The following is a 21217-nucleotide window of genomic DNA, read 5'->3' as shown; positions in this document are numbered from 1 at the left end:
CTGATTAAGACAAGAACAGGAGGCTTCATGGCCTTCACCTGTCAGGGTGCTGTGGTTTATCTTCTTTATCTTCAGATATGCAAAGACACTTGCAGCTTTTTTATACGTGTTTAGAACTGGCTCACTCAGCACTGCTCTTGGAATGGGGCTAGCCTTGTTTCTGGTATTGCAATTTACTGCATTCATTGCAGCAAAGTATGAAGTGAACCATGCATAGCTTATACCATTTAATCATATTGAAATATCATTACAAAAGTTGACACAACTTGCATTGTGCTCTTAGGTCCTCACAACAAGTTAAATTATTTCTCAAAAGATTTCTTTTGATTGAAATGATTTGTGTAAAATACCTGGCTGACATTCATTCATTCAGGTATACAAGAGACATCATTTAGGATTTTTAATCAGCAGGCATTGGGGATAAGAAGGTGAATTATACAAAGAACCTTTACCAAGTCCATTTATAAAGTAAAATTAGCAAGTAAACAACTTAATTCATGAGGTTCACAGTTGATAAGGTCAAAGTTCATGAGCAGTAGAATGGGAGACAGAGAGAAGGGGTGATGTGTGGAAGACTCACAACTCTGGCACCAATCACCATCATAGCATGTCAAAACTCTGGGAGAATTTTGATAGCTCCAGTCAAGACTCAAGATAACAGAATTTAATTCCTGTTCTAGAGTTCTGTGATTCCTCGGATGGGATGGAGAGAGGGGCCCTAATATTGTTTCTCTATCACTACTATGTACTACTAGTAACTAAAGGTTATATCTCTTACTAATGTCAACTCATTTAATTCTAACCAAAACTCTGTCATCTAGGCACAAACATAACTCTCCTTTTACAGACTGAGCCACTACACAGAGAGTGTAAGGACCCTGTACAAGGTCACACACATGGTGTGTGGCTGAGCTCTGTGTCATGACAGAGCAAACTGGCTCCCAAGTCTGTTCTCCTGACACCTGAAGTACACTCTCTCAAGTTCATTGTGGACAAAGTTGGTTGGTGTCCTCACTAAAGCTTTCCTCCTTCAAATCTTGGATGAGATTGGACACTGAGATTTTATGTGTCAGAGAAGACATACCTCCATCAGAGGATGAGTTGGTCCATGTTGACGCTGCACTCCCAGCTCTGGGGTAGTGGGTGCTGGGGACCCTATACTAGCCCTGAGTTAGCCCCTCCTTTCCAGCCCATCCCTCCCTATAATAGAATCTGGAGCCCCTAACAGTGTCTTATCTGTGAGATCTCAATCCCGAGGTAAGACCGTATGTACCTGGTCCATTAAATGCACCCCTGTGTCATCCTGTGGGAGGGATGAGTGGACCCCAGGAAGCATGTCGTGTGTTCTAGGTGTCTGCCTCATGGATTTTGGTGATGCTGTGGAGTTCATAACTGGGTAAGGAATGATGACTCTGGGCCCCAGGGGGAGTAGAGCATTGACTCTAAGTGACTGAGCAGATACTGGTCCTACTCCAGCCCTTGAGTTTATATTCTGGTTTTGACATTTATAATCAGTTTTATCATTACTGTGTCAAACATACAGAAGGAGTTGGAGTTCATGTACAGATGGGGGCTTGGAAGTGAGAGGAACACAGAACAAGTAAGTGACTGTTGTAAAATAAAATATTAGCACATTTAAATAGAAAGAGAGAAAAAAAAATGTTTTCAATTGACTTTTCTCCCTTTTCATTTACCTGAGTCTCAAATAGGAAGGATAGGCATGACAGGACAGAGAAGCAGCTATGTCTGATGACCAGGATGAGGAGTCCGTCTGGTCGGGGATGTGACAGGGCTGTGGACTGGCCCACAGCTGCCCTCAGTGTTGGCTTCACTGAGACCTTAAGGTGTGTGTGTGGGGGGGTGGGGCGCATAGAGCCATCCATCTCTGACCTCTGGTGGGGACTCTGAAGTGTGTGTGTCACAGATGTGTCCTTCCCCCATCTCTGCTGAAATGATGAGAGTCAGACAGGTGAGGGGGCCTCAGTGTGGGCTTGTGTGGACCACAGGGGTGCATCATGGGAATCTTTAGCCTTAGCGGGCATGAGGCATGGGGGTAGCATGTTAGTGACCTTGAGTTTTTTCACTATCTTATATCCCCTTACTGTCCTTCTCAGTCTTTTTTTCACCCCAGGACTACTTTCTGGTTACCATCGGGGGGCTTCTTCTGATCAGTGAAAACAGAATGAGGCAGCAATGGCCACACTGAACTTCAGCCCCTTCTGCTTTGATCTGTCCCCTCATCCACCCGGGCTTCCATTCTTGTCGCCGCTTTTCCTGTTAAACGTAGAATGAAGGAGGTGGGGTGACTGATAGTTTCAGGCAGCATGAACCCTTTTCTTTTCTGCTTCACAGGCCTCTACTTTGACCCCTTGCCTGTAGCTACTGTGTAGCATAATATTTTCTATTTTTCCTTTTGTCTGGGGTAGTTCCTTTAAATTATATTTTGCATCTTCTTTAGTAATGGCTAACAATACAATGAATCTTATCAAACCAAATTGTCAATATGCAAAGAGGGAAACTGTAAAGTTTAGGAAACTTAAGTCTTTCTAAACTACATGTTTTATTCTAGAGATCCCCAAATCTGATTTTGGCAGGCTAGAGTTGAATGATGACTCCTACTTTCTCTTTGCTTCATATAACAGCAATCTCTTTCTCTCATGAAGCATTATTTGGTGACTAGCTGAAAGGGATATTTCACACAAACTGAAATGCAATAAAGGGGAAGGGATTTAGTGTGTCTGAAAATCCCTTATAGGGCTTCCCAGGTGGCTCAGGAGTAAAGAACCTACCTGCCAATGCAGGAGACACAGGAGACGTGGGTTCAATCCCTGAGTCAGAAAGATCCCCCAGAGAAGGAAATGGCAACCCACTCCAGTATTCTTGCCTGGGAAATCCTGTGGACAGAGGAGTCTGTTAGGGCTACAGTCTATGGGGTTGCAAAGAGTTGGACACAACAGAGAATGCATGCACGTGCTTCAGTACCCAGGCTACAGATCCTTCTGAGAAGGGGGGAAAAGACAAGCAAACTCATCCCCTCCACTTGATGGGTCCCACCTCACTCCCACCGTGGTCACCTATGAATTCCTGTGCTCCTGGTCCTCACTTTCTGCTGGCCTGATAAATATGCTTGTATTTCAAGCCTTCTTGTAGTTCTCTTCTTTGTCCCTGAGCTCAGTCCCAGGGAGGATCAATGCTTGATTCCATCAGAAATATTCTCCACAGGCCAACAGATCCCCTCCTCTGACCCTGACAGATCTCACAGTCTATGGTATTGGTCTGGGTGATCAGATGAGAAAATGTCACTCATGCTTTTTGATGCAACTTTTCTACACCAGCCTCGGTCATGGAGCCCGGCTCTCAGGACCACGGAAGCAGGAGGTCGAAGGACCGTGTTGTTCATATAAGGAGATATTGAAGATGCAGAAGTTCATTGGTGTCTGAGCTGCAGAAAGTGGCAGATGCAGCCTCCGATAGTGCCTGAAATGGTAAAAGGTGTTGCTATTGGCTCCCAGGAGAGAGGGTGTAAGGGGTGGTCTATATAGACCCCGGTCGGCACCCTGACGCCTCCTCACAGGCTGATCCTGCAGCTGGGACTGTGACCTTGAGGACGTGAAGTCAAGATGGCTCTGAGCAGACACCTCTCCCTGCGGGGACTCTGTGTCCTCCTCCTCTGCACCGTGGTGGGTGGTCAAGGTAAGAGCTGCCCCTCTGTCCTGGGTCCACAGCAGGGAGTGGATGCCTTGGTGAAGGGAAAGGTGTCTGGAGTTCTGGAGCAGAGCATCAGTGTTTTTGACCAAAAAGGAGCCACACCGACTGTGAATACCGGTCCCTCTCCTGTGTGGGGTCCACTGGTCATTGCTGCAGATTTTACAGAACAGTGAGGTTTGGTCTGGACCGAGCTGGGTCAGCCTGAGTCCCTCCACTGTCTCCCTTGTTCTCAGGGAGTTTCTAAGAGTCCCAGTGGCTCCTAGTGTGCGGAAGGTCCAGTGACTGCCCTCAGCTGGGACTCTGGGCTGTTCCCACATGCTCCACAAGCCTGATGTGTGAGCACTGCCCCTGGGTCCCCATGTTTCCTGTGTCTGTGCTCCTGTAGGCTCTGTGCTTGTGTGTGTGTGTGTGTGTGTGTGTGTATGAGGGTGCATGTGAGGGTGCCTGTGGGTGTATGAGGCTGTATGAGGGTGTGGAGTCTGTCTATGTGAGAGGAATGGGACTGCTGAGCAGGGACTGAGTGTGTTGGTCTGTGAAGCACACAGGGTGCCCACAGGGTCAGGTGTCATGTCTGTTGCATGTAACCAGATCAGAGATTATTGTGTACCTGCCTGCCTCTCTCTGGGTCCTCTCTCCCATCCTCCAGCCTCTCATATTTCTTGCCCTGCCTTAAAATATAAATTTTATTTCATCAGGCATTTAGTAATTTTCAACATTTCTGCTATTACAGAAAAAGTTGCTCTGAGTTTTTCTGTATTTAAATGTAAGGACTCTTCATGATTATTTCTCTAATGATGTTCCCTGGGTGGAACTGTTGTTTCATGGGCTATGAATATCCTTAAGGCTTTTGGTGCATAGAGAGTAAATGCCTTTTGAAACATTTGCACTGAGTTTTATTTTCACTAGTATTGTGTGAGAATATTAGTTTCCACTTACCCTCACCAACATTTGCTTTTTATCGAGCTTTAAAATCTTATCCAGTTTCATAGGCAAAAACTAGCATATATTCACTAATTTAATGCTTCATTTCCTCCTTCATTGCTTGCTCATGACATTTGTGTTTTTAAAATTGTGATGTTTGTCATTTTGTAATGATTTATATTGGAGCTCTCTTTACTATGACTGTTGGAGACGGCAATGGCACCCCACTCCAGTACTCTGCTTGGAATATCCCATGGATGGAGGAGCCTGGTGGGCTGCCGCTATGGGGTCTCACAGAGTTGGAGATGACTGAAGCGACTTAGCAGCAGCAGCAGCATACTATGACTGTAACTACTACGCGAGTTCAGTTCAGTCGCTCAGTTGTGTCTGCCTATTTGCGACCCCATGGACTGCAGCACGCAGGCTTCCCTATCCATCACCAACTCCTGGAACTTGCTCAAACTCAAGTCCATCGAGTCAGTGATGCCATCCAACCATCTCATCCTCCCTTCCCCTTCTTCTCCTGCCTTCAATCTTTCCCAGTATCAGGGACTTTTCAAATGAGTCATTTCTTCCCATTAGGTGGCCAAAGTATTGGAGCTTCAGCATCAGTCCTTCCAATGAATATTCAGGACTGATTTCCTTTAGAATTGACTGCTTTGATCTCCTTGCAGTCCAAGGGACTCTCAAGAGTCTTCTCCAATACCACAGTCCAAATTCATCAATTCTTCAGTGCTCAGCTTTCTTTATGGTCCAATTCTCACATCCATACATGACTACTGGGAAAATCATAGCTTTGACTAGATGGACTTTTGTCCGCAAAGTAATGTCTCTGCTTTTTAATATGCTGTCTAGGTTGGTCATAGCTTTTTTCCCAAGGAGCAAGTGTCTTTTAATTTCATGGCTGCAGTCACCTTCTTCAGTGATTTTCAAGCCCCCCAAAATAAAGTCAGCCACTGTTCTCATTGTTTTCCCATCTATTTGCCGTGAAGTGACAGGACCAGATGCCACAGATGTCTCAGTTTTTTGAATGTTGAGCTTTAAGCTAACTTTTTCACTCTCCTCTTTCACTTTCCTCAAGAGGCTCTTTTGTTCTTCACTTTCTGCCATAAGGGTGGTGTCATCTGCATATTTGAGGTTATTGATATTTCTCCCAGCTATCTTGATTCCAGCTTGTGCTCCATCCAGCCTGGCATTTCACATGATGTACTCTGCATATAAGTTAAATAAGCAGGATGACAATAAACATCCTTGATGTATTTCTTTCCCAATTTGGAATCAGTCTGATGTTCCAAGTCCAATTCTAACTGTTGCTTCCTGACCTGCATACAGATTTTTCAGGAGGCAGGTAAGGTGGTCTGGTGTTCCCATCTGTTTAAGGATTTCCCACAGTTTGCTGTGATCCATACAGTCAAAAGCTTTGGTGTACTCAAAGAAGCAGAAACAGATGTTTTTCTGGAACTCTCTTGCTTTTTCGATGATCCAACGAATTTTGGCAATTTGATCTCTGATTTCTCTGCCTTTTCTAAAACCAGCTTGAAGTTTTGGAAGTTCACGGTTCATGTACTGTTGAAGCCTGGCTTGGAGAATTTTGAGCATTACTTTACTAGTGTGTGAGATGAGTGCAACTGTGCGGTAGTTTGAATACTCTTTGGCATTGCCTTTCTTTGGGATTGGAATGAAAAATGACCTTTTCCAATCCTGTGGCCACTGCTGGGTTTTCCAAATTTGCTGGCATATTTAGTGCAGCACTTTCACAGCATCATCTTTTAGGATTTGAAATAGCTCAGTTGACTACTGAGCTATTTCAGTAGCTCAGTAGTCAAGGGTTGCCATGCCCTTCTCCATGTGATCTTCCTGACCCAGGGATCGAACCCATGCCTCTTACATTTCCTGAATTTGCAGGTGGCTTCTTTACCACTACCACCACCTGGAAAGGCCAATGCTCGGGTTCGATCCCTGGGTCAGGAAGATCACATGGAGAAGGGCACGGCAACCCATCCTAGTGTTCTGGCCTGGAGAATCCCATGGACAGAGAAGCCTGGCCGGCTACAGTCCATGGGGTCGCAAAGAGTCAGACAGGACTGAGCAGGCATCTTGGATACCTTGTTTCTCCTAATGGCATCCATAATTCCTGTAGGTTTCCTGTATTCCTTTGCATTCTTTTTGCTCCTCTGATTGGATAATTTCGACTTATCTTTGTTTTATTTCATTGAGTCTTCTGCTTGGTCAACTCTGCATTTTGTAACACTTTTTGTTTCATATTGGCGTATAGCCAGTTAACAATATTGCAATAGCTTCAGGTGAACAGCAAAGAAACTCAGCCATACATATATATATGTGTGTATCCATTCTCCCACAAACTCCCCTCCCATCCAGGCTGCCATATAACATTCAGTAGAGTTCCCTGTGCTGTACAGTAGGCCCTTGTTGATTATCCATTTTAAATATAGCAGTATGTAGGAATTGGTCCCAAATTCCTTGACTATCCCTTCCCTTCATTCTTTTCCCTTGGCAATCATAAGTTAAGTTCTCTAATCTGTGAGTTTCTTTCTGTTTTGTAAATAAGTCCATTTTTAAAATTTCTTTTTGGATTCATATACAAGGGATTTCATATAATATTTCTCCTTCTCTATCTGATAGTCAAGTCTGTTTTTGATGCTCTGTATTAAATTCTTCAGTTCACTCATGGTATTATTCAGCCCCAGAATTTCTGGTTAGTTTTTTTTTTTTTTTTTTAATGTTTTCTATCTGTTTGAAACTCAATGAATTTACAAGCACCCTTAAGATTTGGGCTGATTTTCCCCTCCTATTTTATCAGGTCTTTAATGCTTTTAGATAATTTTTAGTAAATTAATTCTACTTTTTCAGCAGAAGAGATAGCCTCAATAAGCAAGCCCACCATTACGGAGAAACTCTCCTAGAACTCTTCACAGTAATGAAATCACCTATGTGTTTGTGTCATAAACTAGATAAAAGCTCCAGGTAGGCAAGGATATTGTCTTACTATTTTCGTATTTATAGTACTTAAAAAAGACCTGCCTCTCCATAGATAATTTTATCATTAATAAAATTTTAATCATTTCAGTTCAGTTCAGTCACTCAGTCGTGTCCGACTCTTTGTGTCCCCATGAATCGCAGCACGCCAGGCCTCCCTGTCCATCACCAACTCCCGGAGTTCATTCAGACTCACTTCCATCAAGTCAGTGATGCCATCCAGCCATCTCATCCTCTGTCATCCCCTTCTCCTCCTGCCCCCAATCCCTCCCAGCATCAGAGTCTTTTCCAATGAGTCAACTCTTCACATGAGGTGGCCAAAGTACTGGAGTTTCAGCTTTAGCATCATTCCTTCCAAAGAAATCCTAGGGCTGATCTCCTTCAGAATGGACTGGTTGGATCTCCTTGCAGTTCAAGGGACTCTCAAGAGTCTTCTCCAATACCACAGTTCAAAAGCATCAATTCTTCAGTGCTCAGCCTTCTTCACAGTCCAACTCTCACATCCATACATGACCACAGGAAAAACCATAGCCTTGATTAGACGGATCTTTGTTGGCAAAGTAATGTCTCTGCTTTTCAATATGCTATCTAGGTTGGTCATAACTTTCCTTCCAAGGAGTAAGCATCTTTTAATTTCATGGCTGCAGTCACCATCTGCAGTGATTTTGGAGCCCCAAAAATGAAGTCTGACACTGTTTCCACTGTTTCCCCATCTGTTTCCCATGAAGTGATGGGACCAGATGCCATGATCTTCGTTTTCTGAATGTTGAGCTTTAAGCCAACTTTTTCACTCTCCACTTCACTTTAATCATTTAGTATTAATAAAAATAGCTTCTTGTGTGCTTTCAAGATCCTATTCAATCCTTTACTCTTATATCAGTGTCAGACTTCTGAAAAATCTGACTAAGCACCATAGGATGTCTCTCTACTTCTACTGTTTCCTTTACCTCCCGCTAAGTATCTATATTTCCTTCCTAGAATGGACCTCCCTGGGTCTGTGGACTAAACTGTGTCCCTCCATAATTAATATGTTGAATCCTAGCCCCTAGTGTGACTCCACTGGAGATAGGGTCTTTAGGAATTAATTGAGCTTAAATAGGCTTCACTGGTGGCTCAGTGGTAAAGAATCCTCTTGCCAATGCAGGAGAGGCAAGTTTGATCCCTGGGTCAGGAAGATCCCCTGGAGAAGGAAATGGCAACCTACTCTATTATTCTTGCTTGGGAAACCCCAAGGACAGAGGAACCTGGCAGACTACAGTCTATGCCGTCACAAGAGTTGGACACGATCTGGCGACTAAACCACTAACATCAAGGTTAAATAAGGTCATAAGGATGTGGCCCTAATCCAATAGGTGACTTTATAAAAAGAGGATGAGACAGATCTTCCTCCCTCTCTCCCTGTGCATCTGTCCCGAGGAAAGGCCAGGGGAGCACACAGTGAGGGAGCCATGACTACAAGCCAAGAGCAGAGGTCTCAGAATGAACACAGCTTTGCCAGCACGTTGATCTTTGACTTACCAGCCTCCAGAACTGTGATAAGATAAATAATTTCTGTTTTTTAACTTGCAAGACTCTGGTTTTTGGGTGGCTGCCTGCCTGATCTGACTATACACCAGGATCTTCTCCAGTTCAGCATTTCCCCAGATGTTCCCTCTGTGACGCACCACTTTGGTTTCCAGAGTGAGAGCACGTTGGGGGGCAGGGACAGAGATCTGAGTGGTGTCAAGGGTGCCCCAAGGATGACGTCTTGTTAGATTGTAAGAAAGATTCTCATTTTCTGACCTGAATTTAAAGCTAATGGAGCTGATCAAGGTCTCAGGGAACTCATTTCTCAGTTCCTGACAGGCAGGCAGGAGCCTGGGACACTGGGTGAGACCTGATGTGATAGAGAGAGGTGGTTTGGGTCCCAGTTCCAGGTGGGACCAGGCAGCAGGCCTGATCACACAGGAAGAAGTCTCACCTGGATGAAGCAGTGAAGGCTCACGTATAAACACCCGGCTTGTTCACCCCTGCCTTCTGACTCTGCAGGGAAGCCCTGCATTAGTTATGTGTTGTTGTGCAACCAATTACTGCTGAACTCGGCAGCTTAAGTCAGCAAACACCTAATATCTCACACTTTCTGTGGGTCAAGAATTGACATGGATTACCTGGATCCTTGGAGTCATGATGTCTCACAAGGATGCAGTCATCTGAACGTTCAACCAGGGGAGGATATCGCCCATGTACTTACCTGGTTCTTAGCAGCATTCAGACTTTGGTGGATTGTTGAACTGAAATCTAATCTCATAAGTGACATATCATCACTTTTGCCAAATTCCATTTGTTACATGCATGTTACTAAGTACATTCAAGTGTGGGGATTACACAAGGATGTGGATACCAGGCAACAGAAAAAATCAGAACACGATACACACTGTTACCCCAGCCTCTGTTCCTAGGCTGGATGAGATGCTCCCTATGGACAGGGAAGGAGAGGGAGGATTCCTCCCTGGATCCTGGGCCATGAGCTGTAACTGAGATGGGAAAGCTGGGCCCTAGTAGCCTTGGGCACATCTACAGGGAGGGCAGCATCCAGAGTCTCTGGAGGCCTGTCCTCGGTGGTGTCCCTGGAGCTGGTTCTACAGGCTCACGAGAAACACCTGTTGCCTCTCTTCCTGCTCCAGGTTCAGTGATGGCACATCGGGAGCTTAGAGTTGGCCATGGTGGAAATATATATATATACCACAGAAGTCAACAAATGCTGTACACAGGGAATTTTTTTCAGAGATCAGAGTGTCCATTTTTTATTACTTGACAGTACACTACTGCATGGTGCACTAAAATCTGTCTTGCATCTGTGTCTGTGTCTCTCTTGCAGATCTGGAGCTGAGGCTGAAGGATGGAGGTCACCGCTGTGAGGGGAGAGTGGAAGTGAAGCACCAAGGAGAATGGGGCACAGTGAATAATTACAAGTGGGGCTTAGAAGAGGCAGCTGTGGTGTGTAGACAGCTGGGTTGTGGAGCTGCTGTTGATGCTCTCCAAAGAGTTCACTTTGGACCAGCAGTTGGCCCCATTTGGTTTAATGTTATTTACTGCAAAGGGACAGAGTCAGATATCACAGAGTGTAGTTATCCTACTGTTAAAGACTATCGTCCTGAGGGCCTTTCCCATGATCAGGATGCTGGAGTAGTCTGCTCAGGTAAGGCTTGTCTGGTCTGGGAGGGGATCTCCAGCAGGAAAAACCTCAGTCTCATTCCAAGCCTAACTATAAGAATATGGATCACAGACTTCAGTGCATACTTGGGTGAAGATTCCAGTCACACAGTTATTCTTAGAGCATTAGGTGTTCAAAGGAGCAGAAGGACTTTCTTGGCAATGGACAGTAAAGGCTCCAGATCCAGTGTGCACTGTGCCCTTCTGGTCTGAGTGATGTGTCACAGGAGGCAGTGAGGTGAGACCAAATATTTCATACATGTACAACTGCCTGGTTGAACCTACATTAATTAGGTTAATGTAGTAGTAGTACCATCATAGTTTTTTGTATTTTTTTCATGGGATGGTCAGACAAGTGCAGCTCTAAGAGGGGATATAGGAGAGGTGCAGGTAAGGAGAGGTGTGAGTTTATTATACTCACAGATCCTAGAGAGACAGAATATCAGTAGGTGGGTACTTGGGGGAGGTGCCAGTAGAACACCCTGATCCAAGCAGTGGTGCCCCCAAAATGGAGTGTGAGGACCCATGGACAAGTGACAAATACACACACACACACACACACACACACACATATATATATATATATATATGTCTTGTTTTCATTTTCATCCAGCTAGTCTCTGTCTTTTGGTTAGAACATTGAATCAGTTTACATTTAAGGTAATTATGGAAATGTATGTTCTCACTGACACTCTGTTAATTGCTTTGTATTTTTTTGGTAGGTCTTTTTTTCTTCCCTTCCTCTTTGGTTCTCTTCTCATGATCTGATGGCTATCTTTAATGCTGTGTTTGAATTCCTTTTTCTTTATTGTGTGAATATATATTGTAGATTTTTGATTTGTGGTTACCATGAGGTTTTGATATGCAGTCTATTGCAAGTTTCTGATCTTTTAATTTCCAATGGGTTTCCAGTATCTTGCATTTTTACTCTCCTCACGATTGCTAGTTTTGGTATCATGTTTGTGTGTGAATGCTTTCCTAACTTCATTGTATGTTTGCTTTTACTGGTAAGCTTTCTTATTCATACTTTTCTTTTTTCTTCTCTGGCCTTTTAATTTTCTGCCTAGAAAAGTTCCTTTACCTCTTGGAAGTTGGTATGCTGCTGCTGCTGCTGCTAAGTCACTTCAGTCATGTCCGACTCTGTGCAACCCCACAGATGGCAGCCCACCAGGCTCCCCGTCCCTGGGATTCTCCAGGCAAGAACACTGGAGTGGGCTGCCATTTCCTTCTCCAATGCATGAAAGGGAAAAGGGAAAGTGAAGTCGCTCAGTCATGTGCAACTCTTAGCAACCCCATGGACTGCAGCCTATCAGGCTCCTCCGTCCATGGGATTTTCCAGGCAAAAGTACTGGAAAAAAAAGAAAAAAGAAAAAAAAAAAAAGAGTACTGGAGTGGGTTGCCAGTGCCTTCTCCATGGAAGCTGGTATAGTGGTGCTGAATTCTTTTAGCTTTTCCTTGTCTGTAAAGCTTTTGATTTCTCCATAGAATCTGAATAAGAGCATTGCTGGGTAGAGTATTCTTGATTGTAGGTTTCCCTCTGTTATCAGTTATATCATTCCACTCCCTTGTGGCCTGCAAAATTTCTGCTGAAAAATCAGCTGATAAACTTATGAGAATTCCTTTTAAGTTATTTGTTGCTTTCCCCTTGTTGCTTTTAATAGTTTCTCTTTGTCTTTAGCTTTTGTCAATTTGATTAATGTGAGTCTTGACATGTTCCTTCTTGGGTTTATCCCATTTAGGACTCTGTGCTTCCTGGACTTCAGTAACTATTTCCCTTCCCATGTTAGGGAAGTTTTCAGCTATTATCTTTTCAGATATTTCTCAGCTCTCTTCTCCTTCTGGGACCCCTACAATGTGAATGTTTGTGCATTTAATGTTGTCCCAGAAGTTTCTTACACTATCCTCACATCTTTTCATTCTTTTTTCTGTCCCACAACAGTGACTTTTCACCATTCTGTCTTCTAGCTCACTTATCTATTTTTCTGCCTCATTTATTCTGCTGTTGATTCCTTCTAGTACACTTTTCATTTCTTTTACTGTATCATTCTTCAACTCTGTTCTGTATATCTTCTAGCTCTCGGTTAAACATTTCTTATATCATTTCATTCCACGCCTCCATTCTTTTTCCAAAATCTTGAATCACCTTTATTATCATTACTCTGCATTTTTTCCCAGGCAGATTGCCTATGTCCATTTCACTTAGTTGTTCTCCTGGGATTTTATCTTGTTCCTTTGTCTAAAATATATTCCTCTGCTGTCTCATTTTATCTAACTTTCTGTGTTTATAGTCTCTCTTCCACAGGCTGGAGGATTGTCATTCTTCTTCCTTTTGGTGTCTGCCCCCTGATGGGTGAGACTCATCTAGAGGCTTGTGCAGGCTTCCTGGTGGGAGGTTTTGGTGCCTGCTGACTAGTGGGAGAATCTAGTTCTTGATCTTCTGGTGTGCAGAGCCATGCCAAAAGATGTGTATAGAGGCAGTTGTGGGCTCAGGAAGATTTTAGACTGCCTGTCTGCTAATGGGCAGGGCTGTGTTCCTGCCCTGTGGGTTGTTTGATCTGAGGCATCCCATCACTGGAGCCTGCAGGCTGTTGGGTGGGGCCAGGTCTTGGTGTCAAAATGGCAGCCTCCAGGGGAGCTCACGCCAATGAGTACTCCTTGGTACTTGTGCCACCAATGTCCTTGTCCCTGCAGTGAGCCACAGCTGCCCCCACCTCCCCAGAAGACTCTATAAGACAAGCAGGTAGGTCTGTCCTTGGCTTCTGTGAAGTCATGGTTTTTCCCCTTGGCCCCAGTGGGCTTCCCTGGGAGCTCAGCTGGTAAAGAATCTGCCTACAATGCAGGAGATCCTGGTTCAATTCCTGGGTTGGGAAGATCCACTGGAGAAGGAATAGGCTACCCACTCCAGTATTCTTGGGCTTTCCTGGTAGCTCAGACAGTATAGAATCTGCCTGCAATGCAGGAGACCTGGGTTCAATCCCTGGGTTAAGAATATCCCCTGGAGGAGGGAAAGGCTAACCACTCCAGTATTCTGGCTTGGAGAGTTTCATGGACAGAGGAGACTGGCAGGCTGCAGTTCATGGGATCACAAAAAGTTGGACATGACTGAATGACTTTCACTTCACTTCCCTTCCCTTGTTCCTGTGGAGTTCCTATGATCAAGGGCCCTGTCCTTGAAAGCCAAGTGCTCTGGGGGCTCCTCTTCCTGATGCCAGACCCCCAGGGTGGGGAGCTTGACCTGAGTTTCAGAAACATTCTGTGGGTAATCTATTATATAATTATTTTCCAGTTTGTTAATCATTTACCTGGTGGGTATGAGGTTTGATTATATTGTAAATAAATCCCTCCTACCATCTTATTGTGGCTTCTTCTTTGTCTTTGGATGTAGAATATTATTTTTAATAGGTTATACTCTTTTTTTGTTGATGGTTGTTCAAAAGTTAGTTGTGATTTTTGTGCTTTTGTGAGAGGAGGTGAGCCTAAGTCATTATAGTCTTCCATCTTTCATGTTTTACCTTAAAATGATAAGGGAAAACTGAAAGTGAAAGTCATTCAGTCGTGTCCGACTCTTTGTGACCCCATCAGCTAAACAGTCCACAGAATTCTCCAGGTCAGAATACTGGAGTGGGTAGCCTTTCCCTTCCCCAGGGGATCTTACCAACCCAGGGATTGATCCCAGGTCTCCCACATAGCAGGTGGATTCTTTACCAGCTGAACCACCAGGGAAGCCCAAGAATACTGGAGTGGGTAGCCTATCCCTTCTCCAGCAGATCTTCCTGACCCAGGAATTGAACTGGCTTCTTCTGCATTGCAGGCAGATTCTTTACCAACTGAGTTTTCATGGAAGCCCTTAAAATGACAGTTTGTCACTTAACAAATAATAAAACAAATTAATAAATCTTATAAAATGTTGCTGCTATTTTTATCTTAAATATTCTATTATCTCAAAAATGTGCAATAGTTTTTGTATTTACTCACAGAATTATCATTTAGAGCAGTCTTTATAGCTTTGGGTAGACCCAAATTTTCACATGTTATCACTTTCCTGTAGCTTGAATAACTTACTGGAACATTTTTTTGTGTGTGTAGTGATGGTTTGGTGGTCTCAAATTCTATCATCGTTTTTATATGAAATATTTTAACTTTTAATAATTTTTAAAAATATTTTCACCAGTGACTGTGTTCTAGTTTAGAAATTTTCACCACACTGAAGATATTTTTACATTGGCCTATGGCTAGCATTGGAGAAAGCAATGGCACCCCACTCCAGTACTCTTGCCTGGAAAATCCCATGGACGGAGGAGCCTGGTGGGCTGTAGTCCATGGGGTCGTGAAGAGTCAGACACGACTGAGCGACTTCACTTTCACTTTTCACTTTCATGCATTGGTGAAGAAAATGGCAACCCACTCCAGTGCTCTTGCCTGGAGAATCCCAGGGATGGGGGAGCCTGGTGGGCTGCCATCTATGGGGTCGCAGAGAGTTGGACACGACTGAAACGACTTAGCAGCATGGCTAGCATTGCCTCTAATAAATAGCCAGTAATACTTATTGTTGTCCTCCTTTACATAACATGTCAATGTTTCATGGCTTTTTTTTTTTTTTTTGGTTTATCATTGGTTTTCCATAATTATATTATCAGGTGTCTGAGGTACTTTTCCTTATTTTTATCTTTTAGAGTTTGTTTAGCTTTTTGGCTTGGTTTATATCTTTCATTAAATTTGGAAAAAATTCCATCCATTATTTACAACTAGTTTTCTACTCATCCCTTATTCTGAGTCTCCAAATATACATATTTTTACATGGTTTACTCTTGTCCCAAGTGCCACTTCCCATCCATGGTTCGTTTTCTGCCTCTTTTTCCTCTCTGCTTCAGTTTGGATAGTCTCTATTGATAGGTGTTTAATTTCCCCACCCACTTTTTTGTTCTGCCACATCTAACCTCTTTTTATGCTAATCCAGACAATTTTTCATTCCATATATTGATTTTTCAGTTTTAGAAGTTCCATTTGGCTATCTTCTAGTTTTTTCTCTCTTTTAGTTTTTTTGCTAAGCATATTTACATTAATGTTTTTATTAGCAGTCAATTAAATAATTGGTTATTCTGGAATCTGTTTTTAGTGATTGCTCTTTTAAAATTTTGCTATGAGTTACACTTTTCTTTTTTAGAAAGCCTTGTACCTTTTTGATTGGATGTTGGGCACTGCTAGGATGTCCTTTAACAGAAAGAATTCTAGCAATAAATAATCAGAATACAGACACTAATATAAATACAGTCAAATAGCAGGGAATTTGACTTGATGAATTAAACAATGTTTTTTATTGAGTTACATTGCATTCTCTAAAAAATATGTTCCTTGGATGGCAAAGTGATAAATTTTTATTTTGGTCTCTCCACTTTAACTTCAAAACTTCTTGTTATCCCACTTTTGCTTGCCACATACCCAAATTACACTCTACTTCTACAGCAGTTGCTTTCCTTTTTCCATTTTATTTGCCATCCATCCATATGTTTTAAAATTGTGTTTTCTTGTCTGACGTGGGAGAAATGAGAAAGGATCGAACAGTTAGGTGGCATATAGGAGGAGCAGAGTGCAATGAAATATTCTAGTTACTAATTTAACAACTATTTTCCCTAAATACTTGTGTATTTTGTACAGATTGAGGCTTTTGAAACTCAGAATTCTGCAAATTAGGCCTTACTTGATTTCTGCTTCTTTCTTATTCTCTTCTCCCTCTCTTTTTGCAGCATGCCACCTTCTTTCAAGATTATAAAATATATATGAAAAAAATTGATGAAGATATAGATAAATGAAAAAGCATCCTGTGTTCATGGGTTGGAAGAATCTATATTGTTAAAATGTCTACACTACTCAAAGTGATATACGGGTTTTATGTAACCCTTCTCAAAAGTCCAATGGCATTCATTATAGACATAGAAAGTACAATTCTGAAATACAGTCTAAAATATGTATATTGTTTACTTTAAATCTATTCATGACTTTTTGTTTCCTTACCATTATTGACTTTTAGTTTCATTCCACTGTGGTCAGAAAAGATACTTGGAATTATTCAAATTTTCTTGAATTTGTTAAGCCTTGTTTGTAGCCTAACATGTCATTTACCCTGGAAAATATTCCATGTGTGCTTGAGAAGAATGCATATTGATTTTCTGTTTGAATGATCCGTTAATTATAGAGAGTGCGATATGGAAGTTTTCTACTGTTAAAGTATTGCTTCTACTTCTCCCTTGAGAGCTGTCCATGCTGTCCTGTATATTGAAATGCTATAATGTTGGGTGTATATATTGTGTAGTTGTTATATCTTCCAGTTGAACTGTCTCTTGTGACAGTTTTTTACTTAAAGTCTCTTTTGCCTGACTTTGATCTCTTTAGGTTATGATTTGCATGGCATCTCTTTCTCCACCTGTTCACTTTCAGCCTACCTGAGTCATGAAATCTAAAGTGAGTCTCTTATACACACTATGTAGTTGGATCTTGTTTTTAATCCATTCAGATAATCTATATCTTTTCATTTGAAAGTGTAGTACATTCACATTTAGAATCATATTGAAAGATAAGGACTTACTTGACATTTGATTAATTGTTTTCTGTCTGTTTTATAGTTTCTTGCTCCTTCTTTCTTCTGTGTTGTATTTGTGGCTTGATGATTTCTTATAGTGGTATGCTTTGATTAATTTTTCTTTTTGTGTTTGTATGTACTATACTTTGTGTGTGTGTGTGTGTGTGTGTGTGTGTATGTACTATACTTTTTATTGTAGTTACCATGGAATTTGTATAAAACATTTTCTAGCTGTAACAGTCTATAGCAAACTTAAGTACTGTTATGAAAACAACTTAATTTCAATAGCATGCAAAAACTGCATTTTATTTCTCCCCTACATTTTAAGTGATTGATATCAGATTTTACTTCTTTCTATATCGTGTTTCCAACAGCAGCTTTCTGTAATTATAGTTACTCTTATGATGGTCTTTTGATTTATATTTATATACTAATGTTAAAAGCAAGTTATGTGGCACTATTACAATATTACAATATTCTATATTTCTCTTTAGATTTACCAGTAAGATTTACAGTTTCATATGTGAAGATACTTTTATATCATTGTTTTGTTTATTCACTGAAACTTGAAGAATCCTTTTAGCACTTTGGTAATGTAGTGATGATGAAATCCCTCAGATTTTGCTTGTCGTTTATATATATATATATATATATATATATATATATATATATATATATATGTCATTTGAGCCTGGTGGCTCAAATGGTAAAAAATCTTCCTACAGTGCAGGATACCCAGGTTTGATCCCTGGGTTGGGAGGATCCCCTGGAGAAAGGATTGTCTACCCACTCTAGTATTCTTGCCTAGAGAATTCCATGGACAGAAGAACCTGGTGGGCTACAGTCCTTGGAGTCACAAAGAGTTGGACATGACTGAACAACTAACACACACACAAATGTATATATAACATGTATATGTTATATAGCATATACACACATATTATATAATATACATACATTATTGTTTTGGTGGTGGTGGTGGTTGGGTTTGAACCTGCGTCTCCTGCATTGGCAGGCTGATTCTTTACCTCTGAGAAACCTGGGAAGCCCTTTTGTGTATGTATGTATATATATATATCTAATACCCCCATTTTTAAAGGACAGTTTATCCATGTAAAGCTTTGATGATTGAGTTGGCAAGGTTTTTTTCTTGTGGTACTTTTGATGTATCATGCTGCTCTCCTGGACTTCAAGATTTCTAGTTTTAAAGGGTTTTTCTTGGTGACAAGTCACTTTTTTTTCCTGTTTTCAAAAATTTCTCTTTATCTTAAAGTTTGGTAATTTAATCATAACATGTCTTGGTGTGGACCTCTTTGGTTTCCACCTATTTGGGAACTCAGGCTTCATGAATCAAGATGTCCATTTCCCTCCCTAGATTTGGGAATTTCTCAGTTATTATTTCTTTGAATAAGCTTTCTGCTCCTTTATTTCTTTTTTCCTACTGGGATTCTCAAATATATATATTGCTTGTGGTATCCCATATGTGCTATGTATTCTGTTCACTGTTTTTTTCTTTTTGACTTTCTAACTTGATAATTTCAAATGCAATGTCTTCAAGCTTACTTATTCTTTGATTTCCATTATAGAGTTTCCTTGATGCTTTCCTTTGGATTTGTAATTCAATTATTGAATCCTTGAGCTACAGAATTTTTTGGTTCTTTTATTTATGTTTTCTAGTTCTTTATGAAGCTTCTCATTTTGTTCATGTATAGCTTTCCTGATTGTATTTACTTGTCTCTCTGCATTCTTTTGTAGGTCACTGAGCTTCAAAACAATGAATTTGAATTTTTTATCAAGCGGTTCATAGATCTCTATTTCTTTAGGATCAGTTTGAGGGCTTTATTAGTTTCCTCTGGTGGTGTCATGTTTGCTAGATTTTTCATCATCTGGATAGGCTTGCACTGGTGACTGTGCATTTGAAGGAGCAGACACTTCCTCCAGACTTTACAGACTGGTTTCCACAAGTAAATATTTACTGCCTTGTCCTTGAACTGATAGCACTGCCTCTGGAATCATGGACTAGCAAAGCTGGAGTTAGGTTATGTTGCTGCTCCTGGAGCTGCTTTGGGGTCTATGGTCAGTGGGTATGTAGCAAAGGCATGGATGGATGTGGTTTTCTCTGGGTTCCTGCATGGTCAGGATTGCCTCCCTACTGTGGTAGAATGGGTCTGGATAAGTCAAAGGGCTGCTTCATAATCCGTACTCAGGTCTGCAGTTGGCCCTCCTATTACCAGAGTTTCCAACAGGTTGTGCCTCCTTCTGGATGTCTGGGCAGACAGGACTGCCCAGGACCATTGTGGTGCAGGGCTGGAGCAACATTATGGAGCTGATTCTGGGTCCACAGTTCTGTCTGAAGTTGGCAGGCATGTTGCTGGGGGCACCCTGTTTCTGTGGGAGAATGAGAGCAGGGGAATCTCCTTTTCTATCATCTTGATGTCAAATATGGATACAGAAAAAGCACAATAATAGGATTAAAATTAGTTAAATATCACTCCTAAGCATTTTCTGTGATTCCTGTGTTCGAAGAAATACCTGTAATAGGAACTGTTTGGCAAACTCACAGTCCTGAAACTTCCAATCAGAACTCACTCTCTCCCAAGGTCATTGACAAATCCTGGGGTTTCAAGAGAGATGGTTAGGACCACACCCCCTCTTCTATGACTCTCCGAGCTTTCTTAACTCATGTTCTTTCTCACTGAAATTACCAAGAAATTCTTGGAATTTTTGCCATTAACAATTATCAGAAAAATATAAAAACCATAAATGTTGATTATTTATAATGTCTATATTTCTTCTCTCAGGCAACCTCCCTACAGGTTGGCATGCTTTCTTAGATTCTGCTTCATGATTTTCCTTACCTAAGTCACTTGAGGACTAGCTCCTGGGAAAGAAAGCTATTCAAAATAATAGCCTCACAAGTCTCAGGAAAATTTTCTGACTTTGTCTAGATGACAGATCTCTACTCTGTCATAGTCCTTGTCTTTCTGGGGTGGTTCTGTTTTTCATATGTCTACATTCACATTTGAGTGCCAACACATTATGCAATTTCCTTGGGCTCTGTAGTCCTGGGCTCCTAAATGTAAAATTCACTTCTCCAACCAATGATAAATTACATGTTCCTGGTATTCAGCCATTTCTGATGATAGGTCTTGGGCTCCGTAGTTCCCAGGCCTGTAGATAAGGAATTCATATTTCTAACCATTCTCAGAGTATACATTGTTGGGATACAGTTATCCCAAACTGACCCTGCAAATTCTTCTGAATTTCTCTTCAGAATCTTGTTCATGAAAAGGCAATTCTGACACCAACTCTCAAATTCTCTCTCCATACCCCACTCCTGGAAAAGAAAAGCATTCACATCATTGCCTGTGTGTGTTGCTTCCATTTGTCAAGTCAGGATCAAGAACTTCATTCACTGGTTCCCTTTGTTTCTCTTAGGATTTATGCGTCTAGCTGAAGGAGATGGACCCTGCTCAGGAAGAGTAGAAGTTCATTCTGGAAAAGACTGGACCCCAGTGTCTGATGGGAACTTTACATTCCCCACTGCCCAGGTCATCTGTGCAGAGCTGAGATGTGGCAAGGTTTTGTCTGTCCTGGGACACGTGCCCTTCAGAGAGTCAGGTGGCCGGGTCTGGGCTGAAGAGTTCAGGTGTAAAGGGGAGGAGACTGAGCTCTGGTCCTGCCCCAGAGTGCCCTGTCCAGGGGGCATTTGTCACCACAGTGGAGCTGTTCAGATTGTCTGTTCAGGTAAGATGAAGGTCAGGTTTATAACCTCTCCACTTACCTTGTTCAGGTGAGAAAATAAGACTGTTGAAACCCTGT

General features: G+C 41.9%; 1 protein-coding gene across 1 annotated transcript in view; it reads left to right on the top strand.

Moving 5' to 3' along the window:
• The first annotated feature begins 3585 nt into the window (after positions 1-3585).
• Positions 3586-21217, top strand: part of WC1-10 (WC1 isolate CH120) — a 49753-nt gene continuing 32121 nt past the window's right edge. Inside the window, exons 1-3 of the mRNA XM_059887254.1 lie at positions 3586-3693; positions 10484-10804; positions 20834-21142. Coding sequence (XP_059743237.1) covers positions 3621-3693; positions 10484-10804; positions 20834-21142 — 703 coding nt within the window. The 5' untranslated portion in view covers positions 3586-3620. The remainder of the gene's footprint in view (positions 3694-10483; positions 10805-20833; positions 21143-21217) is intronic.

Source organism: Bos taurus, chromosome 5, assembly GCF_002263795.3.
Source record: "Bos taurus isolate L1 Dominette 01449 registration number 42190680 breed Hereford chromosome 5, ARS-UCD2.0, whole genome shotgun sequence".
NCBI classification, from domain to species: domain Eukaryota; kingdom Metazoa; phylum Chordata; class Mammalia; order Artiodactyla; family Bovidae; genus Bos; species Bos taurus.
The sequence above is the reverse complement of the archived record's forward strand: the minus strand, read 5'-3'. Positions and strand labels throughout refer to the sequence as shown.